The 19,520-nt window shown below is 35.6% G+C and overlaps 2 protein-coding genes and 1 long non-coding RNA gene across 5 annotated transcripts; 2 read left to right on the top strand and 1 right to left on the bottom strand.

The window, feature by feature from the left end:
- Positions 1-404: 404 nt before the first annotated feature.
- LOC133742884 (probable disease resistance protein At4g27220) lies at positions 405-18,791 on the top strand. Of its 3 annotated transcripts, XM_062170580.1 has the most exons (9): positions 405-825; positions 7,358-7,434; positions 7,609-7,819; positions 8,334-8,484; positions 8,827-8,900; positions 10,995-11,071; positions 11,320-13,991; positions 17,433-17,843; positions 17,951-18,791. In XM_062170580.1, exons 7-9 carry the CDS (start codon positions 11,322-11,324, stop codon positions 18,680-18,682), a joined length of 3,813 nt encoding a protein of 1,270 aa, XP_062026564.1. In that variant the 5' UTR covers positions 405-825; positions 7,358-7,434; positions 7,609-7,819; positions 8,334-8,484; positions 8,827-8,900; positions 10,995-11,071; positions 11,320-11,321; the 3' UTR covers positions 18,683-18,791. The 3 variants fall into 3 exon arrangements, with proteins under 3 accessions (XP_062026564.1, XP_062026563.1, XP_062026565.1); XM_062170579.1 differs by lacking the exon at positions 8,334-8,484; XM_062170581.1 differs by lacking the exons at positions 7,358-7,434; positions 7,609-7,819; positions 8,334-8,484.
- Positions 3,401-3,787, top strand: LOC133744840 (uncharacterized). Its single transcript, XM_062172874.1, has one exon. The coding sequence runs from the start codon at positions 3,401-3,403 to the stop codon at positions 3,785-3,787; it is 387 nt and encodes a 128-aa protein (XP_062028858.1).
- Positions 14,620-16,670, bottom strand: LOC133742885 (uncharacterized). The gene is made up of 2 exons (XR_009862817.1): positions 16,392-16,670; positions 14,620-15,997 (listed from the first exon to the last, which is right to left on the bottom strand). It is a non-coding gene; the product is annotated as an uncharacterized LOC133742885 (long non-coding RNA).
- Positions 18,792-19,520: the final 729 nt, after the last annotated feature.

The raw sequence follows: 19,520 nt of genomic DNA, 5'->3' as shown, positions 1-19,520 counted from the left end.
ATAAAAAAAAAATTACAAAGGAGGATAGTTAGGGTAATTTATAAAAAAAATTGAATTAAAGTAATAGAAAAATAGAGGAGGTGTGTGAATAAAGAAAATAAGTGTGTAAATAGCACCACCCTTATTTTTTTATAATATGAATTGTATAACATGTAGTTATGAGTTTCATTTCTTTATATTAATCATAAAAGTTAACATCGTTAAGTGCTGTGAAGTTAGCATCATAGAAGTGACAACGGTTGGTAGAGAATTATTGGGGACACAGCTGCGCTCCCTCCCATGTGACAACGGTCGGTAGAGAATTATTGGGGACGGTCGGTAGAGAATTATTGGGGACACAGCTGCTCCCTCCCATGTGAATCTACCCCCTCAGTCTTTGCCTTTATAATAATTAGTGTTGACTCTTGCATTCCTATATCTGAAAGAATAAAAGCTTCACTACACTGTAAGAGGTTTTGCAACTTAATTTGCTTCAAGTTTTCTTTTGTTTTCTGAATCCATTGCCACGAATCTCTCTGCACACTGCACTTAACGTTTTTTCGAGTTTACTTTGATTATTGCTCGATCTAGTTCTGTGATACAGATCGAGAGCTAAACAGAAAACACAAAAACAGAAGAAAAAAGAAAAAGCCTATTTAGATTCCGCCTGGGTTTCGTATCCCTTGATTTGATAATGATAATATCTTTCACTTCATTGTTCGATCATTTTACTTGGCCACTGTTCTTCAAGTTCATTTACATTCTTACTGTGGTCTTCTAAGCCAAGGAAATTGAGGACCAACTAGATTCTTCTCCCAGTTAAAACTAAAAGATTGTGGCATACAGGTACGTCCTTCAATTTCTTTCTCTTGTGTCATTCAATTTCCTTCTTCGTGTATGTTCTTCAATTACTTTCATGTGAAGGACAGTGCTACATAAGACTTAATTAAGATAGATATTTGAATGACAATGAATAAAATAAAACATAATGATATTGGTACGATCCGACCGATAATGAATCCTTAACATCACAGATCATTCCTTTTTCGGATATACGAAATATGATATTTTATTAAGTAGATTATGAGGAAATCTTGAACCAGACCGTTTGCACTTGCTTCAACAAAGGAAACTTGGGCCTCTTCGATTATTCTTAGTTAAGATCTTAGTAGTAGCAGCAGTAGTATGTTAAATTAGTATATGCGTACGATTTACGTTTATGAGATCCCGCTCCTCTTCGGTGGTTAGATTCATTCAACTCATTCAAGTATGATATTTTTTGGGTCTTTTTAAATGTACTCAGAAAGCTGATTATTTATATCAAATAATATTTAATTAAATCCAGCTAAATTCTCCAAATTATCCTCATCTTACAAAACAATTGTCACGCCCCGAATTTCGAATAAAGAAATTTGAATCCAAAATGCGATAATTTAACAAGCACAAGAAAAATATTTAGAAAAATTTTCAATTAAACTAAGCAACAAAACAAACCGAGCTCATAAATGTCAATACCGACTCATTCTTTAAAGTCAATTATTACGTTACAGAGAGTTTACAAATTAAATTGAAAACAACAATTCAATAAGTAAACACACGTACTACACTCACTACACAGTGGAAGACTAAAACCAAAAGTACACTTCTACGTCCAAGCTACGACAACAACAAAGCCTCAACTTTGACGATGGTTACTCGTTACTTTGACCTGCACAATAACTCATACACTATGGAATAGTGCACCGGGTTGAAATAACAAACCCGGTAAGCTTTTGCAAGTTCGTGCGAGTAAACTCAAACAACCATAAAATCACATTTTCGACTCAAGAAAAACAAATAAACACAATGATTATTTCCAAAATTAAAATTCTTATTTTTTTTTAAGGAAAACACAAATCACCACCGTGACAAATCAAATAATTTGTAGTCCCAACAACCAATCCAAGAAATCGCTTTTTTTTCCTCTCGATAGGAAACAATTATTCCCACAATGACATGATAAAACATTTCTCAACTCCCTACAAGTCTTAATCACAACTGCACTTACAAATTAAACCAAATAAAATCAATAATCCCTGCTTAGAAAATTAGTTCAAAAGATTACCAAAAAGCACACAATTCAAATCATAGTAATCTCTGCATATAGTTTAGTTCAGGAGGTTACATTAAAACCAATCAATTCAAATAAAACAAGAAATCGAATAAGACAACTAAACAACGCACGCTAAAGCCAAGAAATCACCATTTCAACTCAAGGAAGACAACTCTCATCTTGATTCCTTTCAAAACTCAACCGAGGACAACAACTCACAATTAAATATGATACCCATGTCCCTTCTGGACAACAAAAGAAAGAATACACTCGAGATTCTCTTTTAAAAACGCGTATTCATGAGTCGCAATAACACAAAGTTACTCCCATGTACATTAGCAAACAGATAGACCTGTAAATGGACCAGATTTTGATCCGGACCCGCTCCAGATTCGTGACTATTGGACGGGTTTGGATCAAAAGTTTTGATCCGTTGATCCGTTAATGATCCGACCCGTTTTTGTAATAATATTTTTTTTTTAATTAATATATTATTATTATTTTTTAAATATAAAATATGAAGAATTTCTAATATAAATTTTTTGCAGAAATATAAGGGACAGTGATAACCTAAGATTCCAAGAAGCATTAAGAATTTTGATAATGTAATTCTACATTTGGTGATACTTTTCATGTTATTTTAATCTTTTATTAATATCTTATGAGGTATCATGATATAAATTTAATATTACTATTTAAAATGTTAAAATATTTGAAATTATAACGGGTTGGATTAGCGGATCGGGTATCCGTAAATCCGGCAGATACAGATTTGGATCGAGCTATCAACGATCTGTCGGGTTAACGGAGCGGGTTTGGATCGAATTTTTTTTTTTAAGTAAACGGATTTGCATTTAGGTCGATCCGATCCAAATCCAGTCCATTTACAGGTCTACAAACAGACTAGAGCTCTAACTGTTATTAACCACCCACCCGGCCAAATGTGTGGTTTCCGATTTACTTGCACTAAGGTTATCACTGTAAGCTCCGGACCTTAGGCCTTTCAGCCCTCAGAACAAAACATTTAAAAAGTTCTACATAACTCAAAATGTTACACCACAACTATTCTGTTATTATCAAACCAACCCTTTGCTTTGCAACACACTATTCTGCCTAACTTGGACTTTCGAGAATGGATGCTAGAGCAGTCTCTTAATCTCAGTGCGGATAAGTTTGCGAGGCTACTCATGATTATTTGGGGTCTGTGGCAATACCAAACTATGGGAGGGCAAGGTTCAGACGTCTAATGACATTTTATTGGGTTGCTTTACATGGCTGGAGGAGTTCCACAAAGCTAGGATGCATCCTTATATACCAGTCCACAACGATATGAAGCGATGGCAAGTTGCTGCATGTCCTAAACTCAATGTTGATGGAGCATTTATTTCGCAAGAATCAAATGGTGGAACTGGGGGAATTCTAAGAAGCTCCGGTGGTGCATTTCAAGCTGCCTTCGCAAAGCCAGTTTTTCATGTAAACTCGGCAAAACAGGTGAAATTGTTGGCAATCAAGGAAGGACTGCAGTTCATCAATAATCTGCAAATACAGAATGTTATTATTGAAACTGATTGTTTAGTAGCAGTCCAAGAGATTGCAAGTACAGCTGTGAATCTCTCAGTTACGAGTAGCCTTGTGATTGATATTCAAAAAGAGTTGGGATCCATGCCGGGTGTACTGATCACTTTTGCACCCAGGTCTTCTAAGGGTGGCACATAAACTTGCTAATATGGCTTTTGAAACACTACAACAAGAATCATGGCAGGGAGCTACTCCACCCTGTATTGTTGATCTTGTCTCTTATGATTGTACTTCTACTTCCTAAGCTTTGAATAAAATTCAAGTACCTTACTTCAAAAATGTTACACCACAACTCAAAATACTCTTTCAAAACAATTAATATAAATCAACATTCTCAAAGTATACTGTTTTTCCTGAAAATCAGGTCACAAAAACCATCAATCAACACCATAGCAAAATTGTACTCTTTACAATAATCGGTTTTACAATCTAAAATCAAATCAAAGCAATATAATTGACTGCAATAAAATATTGTTTTCACACCTTAATTGATACATAAAACTCTCAAATATGGCAAGTCAATAAAGTAATTATTAACATCCAAAACTCATTTATTTTCTTAGAATATCAAATCACAACAATAATATGATCAATATCACAAAACATACTAATTCTACCTCACTACACAAATGCACCTATATATATATATATATATATATATATATATATATATATATATATATATATATACACACACACACACATATCCTATCCAGAGTGAGGCCTCACTCTGAAATTAACGTGTGAGGTTGGAGTTTATGATCACTTTTCGGTCTCATATCCACATCTCGACCGTTCAGTTTTTATGTACTAATGTATAGATCATCTCAGCAAAATTTCAGCTAAATTGATGGTAGTTAAGGCATTGATAAATGCCTTAAATCTAGTACGGTTCAGGGTGGACAGTTTTAGTTCATCCATTGGTTTAAGTGAGTTAGATACCTTAAAGATCATCAAATTGGCTGAAAATTTACAGAGATGATCTATACATTAGTACCTAAAAACTGATGATCTATACATTAGTACCTACTTTTTAGTTATTGGGATAACCTAAGTACTTTCTTTTGAGGTAAAACTACTATGGAAAACCCTAGCCACTTTCTAACGGCGCTCTCTCTTGCGCTAATCCTAGCGTTGCTCTTGAGCGGCACTGAACATAGTGGCTCTGACCACTCAATCTCATGTCCCCTCCCTCTCGATGGTGTTTCGATTTCATCAATGGTTGGACCGCCCTCTTGGGCTGGTTCCTCTCCATCTCAGCTTCTCTGGTCGTGGTTGGTGTTTGGCGTCCCTTTCGAATCTTGGCGGCAGCTGGATCTTAGTTTGCACCAAGACATGCAGAGCTGGTGTCCCGAACCCAATCTAAAAGGTGCGGATTTTGGGTCACCGGAGTTTGCTTGGCTCGAACCGGAGACTACTATGATGGCGGCCCGATCGATGCTTCCAATATGCAATGACGCAATCAGGGGTTGTCACTATGTTGATCACGGCGGTGAAGCTAGTTGTGTCTTGCAGCTTTTTGGTTAGGATTGATGCGTCGACGTGGCTGAGACCGGAGTCTTTGAAGGTTGATGATGGCGCATTTGACTACCAGGTCTCTGCTAACGGTGGCGGCGAAGGGTGAATCTAATGAGCTGAACACTGGATTCCTACTCTCCTAGTCTTTCTGGTGGTTGTCGGCGGTCCGATGAAGGCGACTTCGCAGTGCTTGAAGATGGTTGCCATATCAATCTGGGCCTTCTTGAGTTTGGGCTTCGGTGGGGCCCACTACACCATACTATCTGTTTGGACCCAAAATGAGCATTTTGGCCTGACAAGGCGTGTCTTGGAGAAATTGAGCCAAAGTCAGTGACTCAAGCTATATATTGTCGACAAGTTCGAAATATATTATTTAGAGTCTAAATAAAGCCTACTATGGAAGATTATGCGAGCTGCAAGAAAAGGAAATGATGGAAGCATGGAAATGAAAAGTCAACTTCAGCACATTTTCCTACTTCGGCTAAGAGAAACCGAGCTAAACAAGGAAGGAGGGGTGGCAGACTGACCAAATGAACTCTAAATGAGTTGAAACTCTGTAGATCCATTCTAGATAGCCCAAGGATCATTTCTTATGAAGAGTGCCAGAGCTATTTTTGAGTGGAAGACCTTCAAACAATCAATCCAATTTTCTGCAGAAGCAAAACTGGAAAACTGGACCTGTAAGAGGTCCAGCAGCATTTCCGGTCCAACCACATGGAAATAAATTCTGAAATTTTACCACAATAATCTACATTCATGGTGGATCATTTCATATGAAGAAATCGAAGGTTGAATCTGAGTTCTTAGTGGAGATAAAATTGAAGGATAAGGGAGCAGAAAATGACTTAAACCTAACAAATTCCATTAAGTGTTTAAGTATTCAAACCTAACATTCCATTAATGTTTAAGTGCTAAAACCTAACCCATTATGAGTTGTTTAAGGCCAAATAGTGTTGCTTGGTAGCCTATATATAGAGGCTACGACAAGTATCAAACACAACAACACAATTCAACAAACATATCTAAGATGATCTAAGTTCTCTCTAGAGCAACCTCTCTAAGAGCAACTCCTCTCCTTCTCTTTCTCTTATCGGTGATCACACTCCTAGTCCTAGTCTTCTCAGAAGCCGACTTTCAGTGCCACCAAACCTTCTGTCAACGTACTTCGGTCCTAGTCTCCTCGGGAGCCGATTGTAGTACCACGACCACAACGGTTACGGAACCAGCCAAGCAAGGGTAACGCCCTCGCAAACCAGCCAAGCTAAAGTCACGCTTTAGCAAGTTCTCTCTACTTCCCAGTGGTTCTCGCTCTGCTCGATCTACAACATCGAGTATCGATTGTGATTTTCAAGAAGCTCAGCAAAAGTCCTCACCACGAGGCATAAAGAATCCCACGACGAGGTTGGTGCTCTCCTCGTCTACAATCGCTTGAAAGAAGTCAGGTCAAGGGACAACCCCGACGACCGCACCCGAACGGTGCTGGCACGCCCACGCAGAAAAGAGACTGTTGACCAGCTGCAACAAAATTGGAGCCAAACACTATCTGGTCTTGAAACCCTACTTGTCTTTGGGCTGGGATTGTTTGGATCCAAATGGTCTAGTGGGCAATTGGGCCTTTTCTGGGCTTAATTCCAAGCCAATCTCTTGGGCAGGCTTGGGGCACTGAAGATGTTTACTGGACGTGGGTTTCTTGGGTCCAGGATAACTGTTGGGTTTCTATACCCATTCTTTAGTTAGTTTTTCTATTTTTCTATTATTAGCCTATTACTGTGCGTCTTGATCATAGTTGAATATGCTCGCTTTGAATAAGTGAGCATGACATGTCGAATAAATGGTCCTATCCTATGTATCACCGTAGTGTTTCTTCACTACAACTTCTTGTCTATCTGTACATGGTAGCGGATGAATATGTAATGGTCATTCTGGCCTTTTATATGAATGAAACCTATATGATTATTGTAAAAAAAAAAAGTACTTTCTTGTGGATCCATAAACAGCTTATAATAATTTCAAAATCAGTCAACTTTGAAATCTGGCAAGTCTGTGTCCCAACCAAAATATCATATTTTCACCCAAAAAAAAAACCAAAAATATCATATAAAATTATAAATGATCTTTATTTTTAAGGAATATTCCTTCTTTATTTAAGTTCAAGAAAGAAAAAAAAATAATTTTTATTCTCATTTGCAGACTTTTTGGTACTCCTACGCTTGGTGTTTCGAAATTTGAAGAGCAACGATCTTCATTTAATAATCCATAGGGATAAGGTAAGTTCTGTGCTTTTATTCTTGGGTACCTTGGTGTTTGCCATACCCTCATTTTGTTAAATATTTTGGACCATTGGATTAGTAATATATCCAATGGTTCAAAATATTTAACAAAATGGTAACTTGTTTAGCCCTTAGCCTTTCTAATTTTTTTTTCCCTTTTTTTCCCTTTAGGGTTAAGTTGGAACAAGAAGAAGCAAATTTTTTTTTATCTCCAGCAATATTGCACGCAGCCGCATATCAAATTTCAAAAGAATCAATAGGAAGAAGAAGATAAGAGAAAGAGGAGCTGATTTTGAGAAAGCTTGGTTTGTCAAATTTCCAAAAGTTGAAGCTTTCACTCACTCTGAGCGGCATATCTCTTTGAGGCTCGACTCTCCTTCAGGTAAACCCTAACCTCATTTTGTCTTCTTAATCCAATCTCTTACCTCTACTAATTATTGTAGCTTCTGTCCATTTCCATTACTATTTTTCGTTTTCTTTGGAATTCCTTGAAGTGACTTGGAATCGTTGCTTGTTGGGTTTTCTTTCTTGCTCGGCCTCTATTTTGTTTTTCTTAGTTTGATCGGCTCTGATCGATCGGTTGCAAGAAGAGATAATGTGTGTGTGTAGATATATATGTTGCTTCTGTCTTTTTTTTTTGCAAGACAAGCATGAATCTCACACTAGCAATTTCGCGATTCATAAAGCAGTTATCCATGACAGCAGATGAATCAATGGACACATTAGTTTATTCAAACAATCATGAGGTTTAATTACAAACAAACATAACAAAACATTCACAACACAATAGCCATGTACATTAATTACAACCAGTGGATAACTGAATGCTGCAGAAACTAAACAAGCTTCAATACTATTTACCCGGTCCAGTAACTAGTTCAGTACATCCATGACAGGTCTTGTCTGAAAGAAACAGATCTTGCAGCTCCGAATACTCCTCTTTCAGAGACTTGGGGACAATCTTCCACAGCCAACGTTTCCAGTTTGAATGAACCCACCAACTGTAACACTGATCATTTAGAATACAGGCACAATATAAGTAAAGAGGTTTAGTTTGATTCGTTCTCGTATTGTCCGTCAAATGTTTGTTCTTCAGTAACAGTGGCACATGTGACCTATATTCACTTAGCCTTATTGGATACGTACATTTTTGTTATATATATGCTTTTAATATGGAAATAGTAAAGGAAAAAAAAAACAGAAGAATACACAAATTGTAGATACTTGGTTATTAAATTGTTGTTCGATCACTTAACTATGTTTTATTTGCTTGTTGAATTGACTTTGGAATTGACTTGAATTGACTAAACATTTAGATTTTTTTCTTGCTGACATTCAAGACCAATCGTACATACGCATACTTCATATAAGTGTTTTTCTCATTTGCAGAGTGACAAAGTCAAAGGTTGAAGCTTTCACTCACTCTGAGTGGCATATCTCTTTGAGGCTCGACTCTCCTTCAGGTAAACTTTTACCTCATTTCGTCTTCTTAATCCCACATTAATTTTATTATTAGTGAATTAATGCTTGATTAATGCTTGTTATTAATGGACAATTACACAATTGAAAATTATGTTTTTTCCTTATTAAAAACAAAAACCTTCTAACCTAAGTTCGCAAAATTAGTATTAGTTAAGTAGTCTTTATTACCAATTAATTATATCATTAGTAGTTTCCTTAATCAAATATAATTCTTTTTACATGCATTTTACGACAACGACAACAATTAGTGTAAAAATAAATAATATTTGTTTTAAATGTAGTCAAATGAGAACTTACCTTAGGACTTATTTACTCAAATGAGAATCTACTTTACTCTAATGAGAACCTATTACAATTACCACTTTTAGGACTTAATTACTCAAATGAGAACCTACTTTACTCTAATGAAGACCTTATTTACTTTAATGAGGATTTTTTTTCTAATTACCACATGTGTCCTCAAAATGGTTACATGAGTCCTCAGAGTGATAAATATTATATAAAATCGAACATGTATGAATCTTTATGTTTTTATCATTAATGAAATGATTACTACAATGACTACGCATTTTACCACAATCACAACAATTGATGTAAAAGCGGTAACTTTTGTCCTATTTATAGTAATTACTCAACCTAAACTAATGTACTAATTTATAGACAATTTAACAAGTATGACAACAAATTTGTTGTCAAAGTGGTAAATCGTTATGTTTTTATCATTAATGAAATGATTACTACAATGACTACACTTTTTACCACAATCACAACAATTGATGTAAAAGCGGTAACTTTTGTCCTATTTATAGTAATTACTCAACCTAAACTAATGTACTAATTTATAGACAATTTAACAAGTATGACAACAAATTTGTTGTCAAAGTGGTAAATCGTTATGTTTTTATCATTAATGAAATGATTACTACAATGACTACACATTTTACCACAATCACAACAATTGATGTAAAAGCGGTAACTTTTGTCCTATTTATAGTAATTACTCAACCTAAACTAATGTACTAATTTATAGACAATTTAACAAGTATGACAACAAATTTGTTGTCAAAGTGGTAAATCGTTATGTTTTTATCATTAATGAAATGATTACTACAATGACTACACATTTTACCACAATCACAACAATTGATGTAAAAGCGGTAACTTTTGTCCTATTTATAGTAATTACTCAACCTAAACTAATGTACTAATTTATAGACAATTTAACAAGTATGACAACAAATTTGTTGTCAAAGTGGTAAATCTTTATGTTTTTATCATTAATGAAATGATTACTACAATGACTACACATTTTACCACAATCACAACAATTGATGTAAAAGCGGTAACTTTTGTTCTATTTATAGTAATTACTCAACCTAAACTAATGTACTAATTTATAGACAATTTAACAAGTATGACAACAAATTTGTTGTCAAAGTGGTAAATCTTTATGTTTTTATCATTAATGAAATGATTACTACAATGACTACACATTTTACCAGAATCACAACAATTGATGTAAAAGCGGTAACTTTTGTCCTATTTATAGTAATTACTCAACCTAAACTAATGTACTAATTTATAGACAATTAACAAGTATGACAACAAATTTGTTGTCAAAGTGGTAAATCTTTATGTTTTTATCATTAATGAAATGATTACTACAATGACTACACATTTTACCAGAATCACAACAATTGATGTAAAAGCGGTAACTTTTGTCCTATTTATAGTAAATTTTATTTTTAAAAATGACACATGTCGATATTTAATTGAGTAACCTGTTGACCAGTTCAGTAGGTTTCCACTATATTAATTTACTAAAAGTAAAAAAAAATAAAAAAATAAGGGTATGGCAAACACCAAGGTACCCAAGACGACCCCATAATAATTTCAAAATTAGTCAACTTTGAAATCTGGCAAGTCTGTGTCCCAACCAAAATATCATATTTTCACCCAAAAAAAAAAACCAAAAATATCATATAAAATTATAAATGATCTTTATTTTTAAGGAATATTCCTTCTTTATTTAAGTTCAAGAAAGAAAAAATAATAATTTTTATTCTCATTTGCAGACTTTTTGGTACTCCTACGCTTGGTGTTTCGAAATTTGAAGAGCAACGATCTTCATTTAATAATCCATAGGGATAAGGTAAGTTCTGTGCTTTTATTTTTTATTTACTTGATCTAGTGCACTGTAGCAAACAATAAAAATTCTAAATCCATAAAGAATAAAATATGAGACATGAGATTCACCAACTAGGTTAGAGTATTAGACTGCTTGCTGGTTATTTTTTCCTTCTATGGTCATTTAGTTTCCTTGTTTTTACATGTCCTTAATTTGAGTTAAATCTCATTATTTCCTGTCATTCTGATACTTCCTTTGCATAATATCAACAGACATGGAGATTGCTACCGGAACTGCTACAAATCTTATTGGAAAGATTTTCGGGTACGTGGGTTCAACCATTGGACGGCAAGTGGGTTATTTAATCCACTACAAACGCAACCTTGAAAATCTAAAGACCGAAGTGGGCAAATTAAGTGTTGCAAAGGAAACAGTGAGTCAGAAGATTACCGTTGCCGAAGCCAAGGGTGAAAAGATTCATTTGAATGTCCAGGTTTGGCTGAAAAATGTGGCTACAATTACTAAGAAGGCAGAAGAACTGCTGAAAGAGAAGCAACAAGCAACTATTGAAGATGCAAACAATTCGTTGAAAGATGACGGCCAGCCAAAGACCAAATGTGTACATGGGTTTTGTCCAAATCCGATGCTCCGCCGTCGTCGAAGCAAGAACTCGTTGGCATTGATTGAGGGTGTTACCAAGCTGATCAATGAAGAAAGAGAACTTTCCGACATTTCATACGTCCCCCCTAAAGATCTACAGACTGAAGTGGACAAATTAATAGTTGCTAAACAGACGCTAGTTGAGAAGGTCACTGCAGCTGAAGTGAAGTGTGAAAAAATCCATGCAAATGTCCAAAAGTGGCTGAAAAGAGTGGCTGAGGTTATTAAAGAAGCAGAAAAATTCTTGAAAAACAAGCACCAATCAATTGAAGAGGCAAGTAAGAAAGATGAAATCCAAGCAATTGAAGAGCCAAACACCTCCTTAAGTCATGGAAGCAAGGAATCATTGGAATTGCTGCAGGTGGTTGCTGAACTCTACGAGATGAGAGAATTTTCTGATATTTCATACGTTCTTCCGGCACAAGATGTATGTGCATCTGACGAAGACTACGAGGAATTTGATTCACGAACTTCAATACTGGAGAAAATCTTGAAGGAATTGGGAAATTCTAGTTCTGAAATGATTTTGGTGTATGGTGTTGGGGGTGTGGGAAAGACCACGCTCGTTGAAGAAGTTCTAAGGAAAACTCAAAAAGAGAAATTCTTTGAGGATGCAGTAATGGTACGGGATGTGAAAAATTCACACTTGGAAGCAATTCAAAATCAACTTGTTGACAAGTTAGGTGTGGACATTTCGGACGCTCGGACTCTACCGGGAAGAGCCGATAAAATAAAAGAAAGAATCAAGGACAAGAAGACTCTTGTCATTTTTGATGATGTTTGGGGAGAACTTGATTTGAAAGCAGTGGGACTTCCCCATAAATCCACTTGTAGAATATTGTTGACATCCAGAAGTCAACAAGTGTTTTCTCATAAGATTAAGCAAAAAGAGTTTCGGCTTGGGGTTTTAGATGATCAGGAGGCATGGGCTTTATTTGAGAAGAAAGCCGGTGATGTTGTTGCAGATCCTACTATTCAACCTATAGCAACTCAAGTAGCCAAAAAATGTGGAGGGTTGCCTGTTTTGGTTATCACAGTTGCAAGAGCATTAGAAAAGAAGCCTCTATCCATCTGGAAAGATGCTTGGCGACACTTTGATAAGAAAGAAAACTTAACTCAAAAGGCATACTCGGGTATCGAGTGGAGTTACAGTCAACTGAGTGACAAGGATCAGCTTCAGCCATTGTTCTTGTTGTGTGGTCTTATTGCAAAGGGCAACTATGTTTCATTTGCAGACTTGTTGAAATATAGTATAGGTTTGGGTTTGTTTGAAGACTATACCGTGGAAGACGCACGAAATGCCTTGTATCAACAGGTTGACAAGCTTAAAAGTTCTTGTCTATTGCTAGACGGTGATGATGGTACATGTGTCAGAATGCACGATCTTGTACATGATGTTGCTAACAGGATTGCATACAGAGATCATCATGTGTTGGTTGAAGATGGAGGTCATGAGAGGAAAAAATGGCCAAATGAAGATTTCTTTACTGAGTGCAGTAAGATCTGTTTGCCTTGTCGCAATATTGCCACCCTTCCTCAAGTACCTTGGCAATGCCCGAAATTGGAGATGTTTCATTTGCACCGTGAAAGTGGTGATTCCTCGCCTGAAATACCAAGCAACTTTTTCGTGGAGATGAAAAAACTCAAAGTATTGGGTTTAAGCAATGTGCCTCTTCTTCCACTACCCCCATCTTTTTCATTTTTAAAGAATCTCCAAACATTGTGTTTAGATGGATGCATGTATGAAGACATTGCTCTAGTTGGAGAGCTAAGAAACTTAGAAGTTCTTAGCCTTGTAAAATCCAAGGTTAAACAATTACCTAAAGAAATTGGGCAGTTAACCCGTTTGCGGTTGGTGGATTTGTCTGACTCTTCACTTGAAGTGATTCCAGCTGGTGTCATTTCAAATTGGACAAGACTTGAAGACTTGAGAATGAGAAACAGCTTTGAGAATTGGGAGAGTCAACGGTGGCCAAGTAATGCTAGCCTTTTGGAGCTGATGAACTTGCCCAAGCTAACCGCATTAGAAGTACGCATTCCAGATCCCGACATTCTTCCAGCAAAGTTTTTCTCTGACAGGTTGGAAAAATACCAAATATTTATTGAGCCGAAGGAGTTTTGGCTGCGGCGTATTATGTCTGAAACAACTCTCAACACGCTTGTACTAGGGCTCACCACCAGATATGAATTGGACCAAGGTCTAAAAGCATTGCTGAAGAGATGTGGAATTTTATACTTTATTGGGACGAAAGATGTTGATTTTTCATTTATCATGAAAACAGAGGTACGTTTTTGACTTCTTTTTCACATTTGTTTCATGAGCTAATACTGCTAATCTTCTTTTTATTGTTTATTTTATTTTAATTTTTATCAAGCATCGAATAAGAGTATAAGACTGAACAAATGTAACAGACAAATTGAAACGTTTGCTTCACAAAATAAATAATAGCATAATTAAGAAAAATTCTTCTATGCATCGGCGGTATAAGTGAATCAATAGATCTCAGCCGTTGATATTTATAAAAAAAAATTTCTAATAACAAAAGACTTCCACCTACGGCCCCCACCCGCATATCAGTCCCTTTCCTCTAGTCCTCTCCAAGAACAACTTTGACTCCTATTGCTGCCTTTTGGTGGTGTCAAACGCAAGACCACAAGAACCTCTGCCTACTCTGCTCAAGCCCCAGAGCTATCTCCTTCACTTGTGCTTCATTAAAGCTCCCCAAGCTATCAAAGCATAAGAACACAACAGATTCTTCAGGCTGATCATCAAGCCAGCTCATGATCCTGTCACGATACCGATCTGGGCAAATCTTAAATGCAAATACCGATCGGTTGTTCTCTCTCTCTCAATCTGGGCTGCGGTTTTTCTCTCTCTCGATCTGGGCTGCGATTTTTCTTTCTTCTCTCTGTCTCTCGATCTGGTCTGCGACTTGTCTTCCCTCTCTCTCGATCTGGTTTAGGATTTTTTTTTTTTTTCTATTTTTTGGGGTAAAAAGTCGGAATTACCCCCACGTATCCGATGTATTTACATTCTCACGTATCCTATTCGGATACGTACGTATCCTATTCGGATACGTACGTATCCAAATTAGGATACGCGTTTCCGACGCGTTTCGTACCCGTTTCCCGTTTCGATACGGGATACGCGGGCATTTTCGCGTTTCCGTGCATCATAGCCTATAAGTTTCTCCATTGTGCTTGCCAACTCAACCATTTGTGTTCTGTCGTTTAGGAACTAGTAGATATAACACTTGGGGAAGAAATTTGGTCTACCTCTGAGGACCATAGCACAAACAGTGAATTCCTCTGCCCGATATATAACTTAATAAGATCAACATGCATGGTTTTATGACTCAATAAGCTTGGAAAGGCATGAAAAGACATGTTTAAAAATCAGTCGTAGACAGCATAGCGACTCAAAATATATAGGAAAACCGATAACAAAGGTTTCACACTTCCAAGCCAAAGATGTTAACTATGCAGGCACTTTCATCAGTCAAGATAAACTACACTGCTACAATGAATTTCCAACAGAAAAAGTAAGAAATGGACACTTCTGCAGGAATTTTCAATTCATTTCACAAATAAATCACCTTATGTAAAATCAAGAACTTTATCCTACATCCAGGCTATTCTAATTATATATGTATAAAACAATCAAACTAATGGAGAACATAAAGCTGGATTGTAGCCGTAGAACAAAGAGAAGGATAGATAATAGATTCCAGTGCAAATTTTCTCATGCCCAATAAACAGAGAAACCAACACATAACCATTCATTTATTTATCTATTACCAACCAGGACCTCATCGGGAGGGTGTGCTTCGGCATATGCAGGGTCATAGCACGCTTCTTGAAGTTTGTACAACCTACTTCTCTAAGATCTATACAACTTGGCCATCTTCTCTTCAATGTACCTCATCAGATCCGGGTCCGTCTAGTCGAACCCAAGCATAGTGTAGCATAAGAAGAACAAAAAAAGTCAGTTAATTACACAAAACCTGAACATAGCAAGATATTTTATAACTCCCCCTCAATGAATCTGTGATTATAGCCTTATCCTCCTTGGATTCCTCTTTCCAATTCTTGACTTTGTGTGGAGCATATTTGTGTCTGACTGTGTGAAGAACCCAATCTCCAAAGAAAACACAGCTTTCAACATTCAAAGTATTAACATGTTATAAACAAGCAAGATAGGTTATGCAAATACATTTAGAGCATACCTGCACAGCATTTGTGATTTCAAGTGATCAAAGATCTAGTCTGAGTGCCAGATATTAACAGAACCTGGAAAGGTATGATATTACCTTTTGAGTGCCAAATAACATAAATCAATATCAAATAGCAGACAACAAGCAAAACCGAAATCTAAAACAAGCACCCACAAAATCCAACACATCTAAAAATGCTACATATCAATAATCAAATCATTCATATTCAGGAATATATGATAATACTAAATCATGAAACCCATTGCAATGAAGTAGATGAAGATCTACCTCCTCCCACAACATGAATCAGAGCTGTAAACAACCTTACTGAACACACTAAAACGGAAGTGCTATATTATCATAATTGTATAAGAGTAACGAAGAAGAGACTCCAAAAACCAAAGGTAGGAGATGCGATACTGCGGATCAAATTAAAATTAATGGTTAAAGTTAACAAATGCAGAAAATACCCATTCAAATTATGCATCAAAACGTTTGACCTTAAAATCCTTGAGAAATGAGGTAATTATACGGAGGTGGAGATCGGAATAGCGATGGAGATACGTAAATGAGGGCCGTGGTGTGGGAGAGGATAATCCGAGGAAATTAATCGTGGATGCGAGTTGGGTGCAAAATATGGAGAGTGAAAAAGAGAACGCATGTAATTATAAAAATCACCGATTGTTTTTCTTCCTAAATAAAAAATAGGGTACTTTTATATGGGGAGGATTCAGTGCACCGACGTGTACTTGCACCGACATAAATGGATGATTAGATTATATTAAATACACTCTTAGGTTACTAATAAAAATATTAATTATAAATATCAAGGGTTGAGATCATCTTATAAATGTTGGGTCATTTGCACCGTCGGTACATAGAATAATTTCCAACTTTTATCAAAAACACTAAAATGAGCCAAAATATCTTATTTATCCAGCAATAGATTTTTATTCTTACTAATTTAATTTAGCAATTAAATGACCATTTTCCCCTCAACTCAATTAATGAATTACAACTACTGCTACTCCCTCACTATATATATAATAAATAGGTGAGGGTAAAATAGTCTAAAAAAAACATAGAGTTTTCATGGATAAGGAAAAATAAAAAAAAAACTTAATAGGATAAATGAGAAAAAAATCCCTACAATTAAGATAAATGGTCAAAATCCCTACAAAATAATTTAGTGAAACGAAGAGGTGAGATCATCTTCTTTGTAATAATATCCATTATTCTTAATTATTGATTAAAAATAAATTAAAAATCTTCCTTTTTTTTTTATCAAAAGAAAAAAAATCGTTGTGAAAGTCATTAGAATTTTTTTCTTTTCTTTTTCAAAAGCATGCTTTCATATGTTCATTATGTTGAGGACTTGAGGTATGCTAGCTACTAAGCTAATCTTCAATCCTCTTGCAAGGGTAGTTGACTTTATCTTATTTACCGTCATATGATAGAATAATATTTCAAATGTACATACATGGCTAATTAATAATCCATGTGCACTGCAGGTTGTGATGTCCAGCTTAACAACTTTGGAGGTGTCAAATTGTGATGGTTTAAAATACTTCTTATCATCTTCTATGGCTAGAAGTCTCGTAAAACTCAAACAGCTCAAGATATCAGATTGTAAGGCCATGGAAGAAATAGTATCAACAAGAGAATCCCAAAATAACATAATTTTTTATAAGCTAGAAATCCTGAAACTGGAAGACCTTCCAAACCTTGCTAGATTCTGCACAGCTGGAAGTTGTATTGAATTTCCGTCATTGGAGAGACTGTATATGAAAGCATGTAGTAAACTAGGAGAAAGTACTGCAAAAGACACTACATTCCGCAGAGAGATTCAAGAGAGAGAGTTGGATGAGAACTTTCAGGCCCACAATGAGACTTGTAGCCAAAACTTTCTTTTTGACGAAAAGGTAATTTTTATATCTGGTTCTCGATCAATCTTTCATCATGTTTTCAATTATAAGTCCACTTCATTAAAATAATATGCAGATAAGCTGAATGTATATAACATACGCAGATAAGATCTCCAAGACTGGAGATATTGCAAATCACCGGTACCTACGGCAGGACCGGCTATACAGATAGTGTCTTGCAGACCATATGGCACAACCAATTGGATCCAGGCTCATTTTGCAGACTCAGAGAAGTCTATGTGGTTAATTGTGTCAATCTAAGAAGCATTTTTCCACCTAGTATGATGGGAAGATTGAGTGCTTTAGAAACCTTAGACATAAAAAGTTGCGAGTCAATGGAAGTGGTATTTGATGAACGTAATGAAACTAATGTCAGCGAAACACGTGGCACATCAACCACTCAGTTGAAAGACGGTCAAAATCTAAAGTCAGTGGATATAGACTATTGTCACAGATTGAAATACATTTTTCCCGCATCTATGGTAACTAGAGGTCTTCAACAGCTGCAAAAGATGAAAGCGGGTCGTTGTAAAGAAATGGAGTGTGTTGTTGCCAAGGAAGAGGGGACTCTAGAATCAACAAGGCATCCCAACTTTGTGTTCCCAAAAGTTGAATCTATGATTTTTCAATCTATGCAAAGGCTTAAGAGCTTCTATCCCGGAATGTATATTTCTGAGTGGCCCTTGCTCAAACATTTCAAGTTTGAAGGTGAAGTGGAGATTTTTGCTGCAGAACTATCAGTCTTTCAGGAAAGGCAAATGCATGCTCCAACTAAGCAACCTTTCTTGCTAATTGATAAGGTATGTAGGAGTACTTTTATCAATTTACTTATTTGAAACTCCTCCCTATATTATAATTTACGATATATAAACTATTATTAAGAGAAGATGTCTTGTTAGCCAAAACAGAAAAAATGTACTAAAATAACCCTGAAATATTAAAAAACTATACAACTTATAAAACAGATATGGATGATATAGTCAAATTACAAAATAAAATAAAATATATATATATATATATATAAAAGGTGAAAATAAGAAACAGATAATCAAACTACCTACTTACATCATTCCATAAAAAACTACCCACTCCTGTAAATAACTTCCCACTCCCTATTAAAAAAAAAAAATTTCTATTTTCACACACAGTGTGTGGGGCCATCTAGTATATATATATATATATATATATATATATATATATATATATATATATATATATATATATATATATATCCCTTCCACTAAAGGATTCTTTTTTTTTTTGGCTATTTTAAGAGATAGCTTATTAGACCCACTTTTTGATCGTATTTTGGCATCTCGACCGTTCAGTTCTTTTATCCTAATATATGATCAAATCTGCAAATTTTCAGCCAGATTAATGATCGTTAAATCAATAGACAAACTAAATCTGTTCAAGCTGAACCGTTCATGTTTATAATTGTAAATTAAAGTTTTGAATGTCTTAATGATTATCAATTTGGCTGAAAATTTACAGAGATGATTTACTCATATAAACCTAAAAATTGAATGGTGGAGTCGTGTTGATGTGGATCTGTGATCGAAAAGTCGGTTTAATAAGCTATCCCTAATTAAAATGGCCAAAAAAATGAAGCCCTTACTAGAAGGGTCCTATATATATATATATATATATATATATTTATAAAGGGCCCTTCCA

This window comes from Rosa rugosa, chromosome 4 (genome assembly GCF_958449725.1).
Source record: "Rosa rugosa chromosome 4, drRosRugo1.1, whole genome shotgun sequence".
Taxonomy (NCBI): domain Eukaryota; kingdom Viridiplantae; phylum Streptophyta; class Magnoliopsida; order Rosales; family Rosaceae; genus Rosa; species Rosa rugosa.
This window is presented reverse-complemented; position numbering and strand designations above follow the sequence as displayed.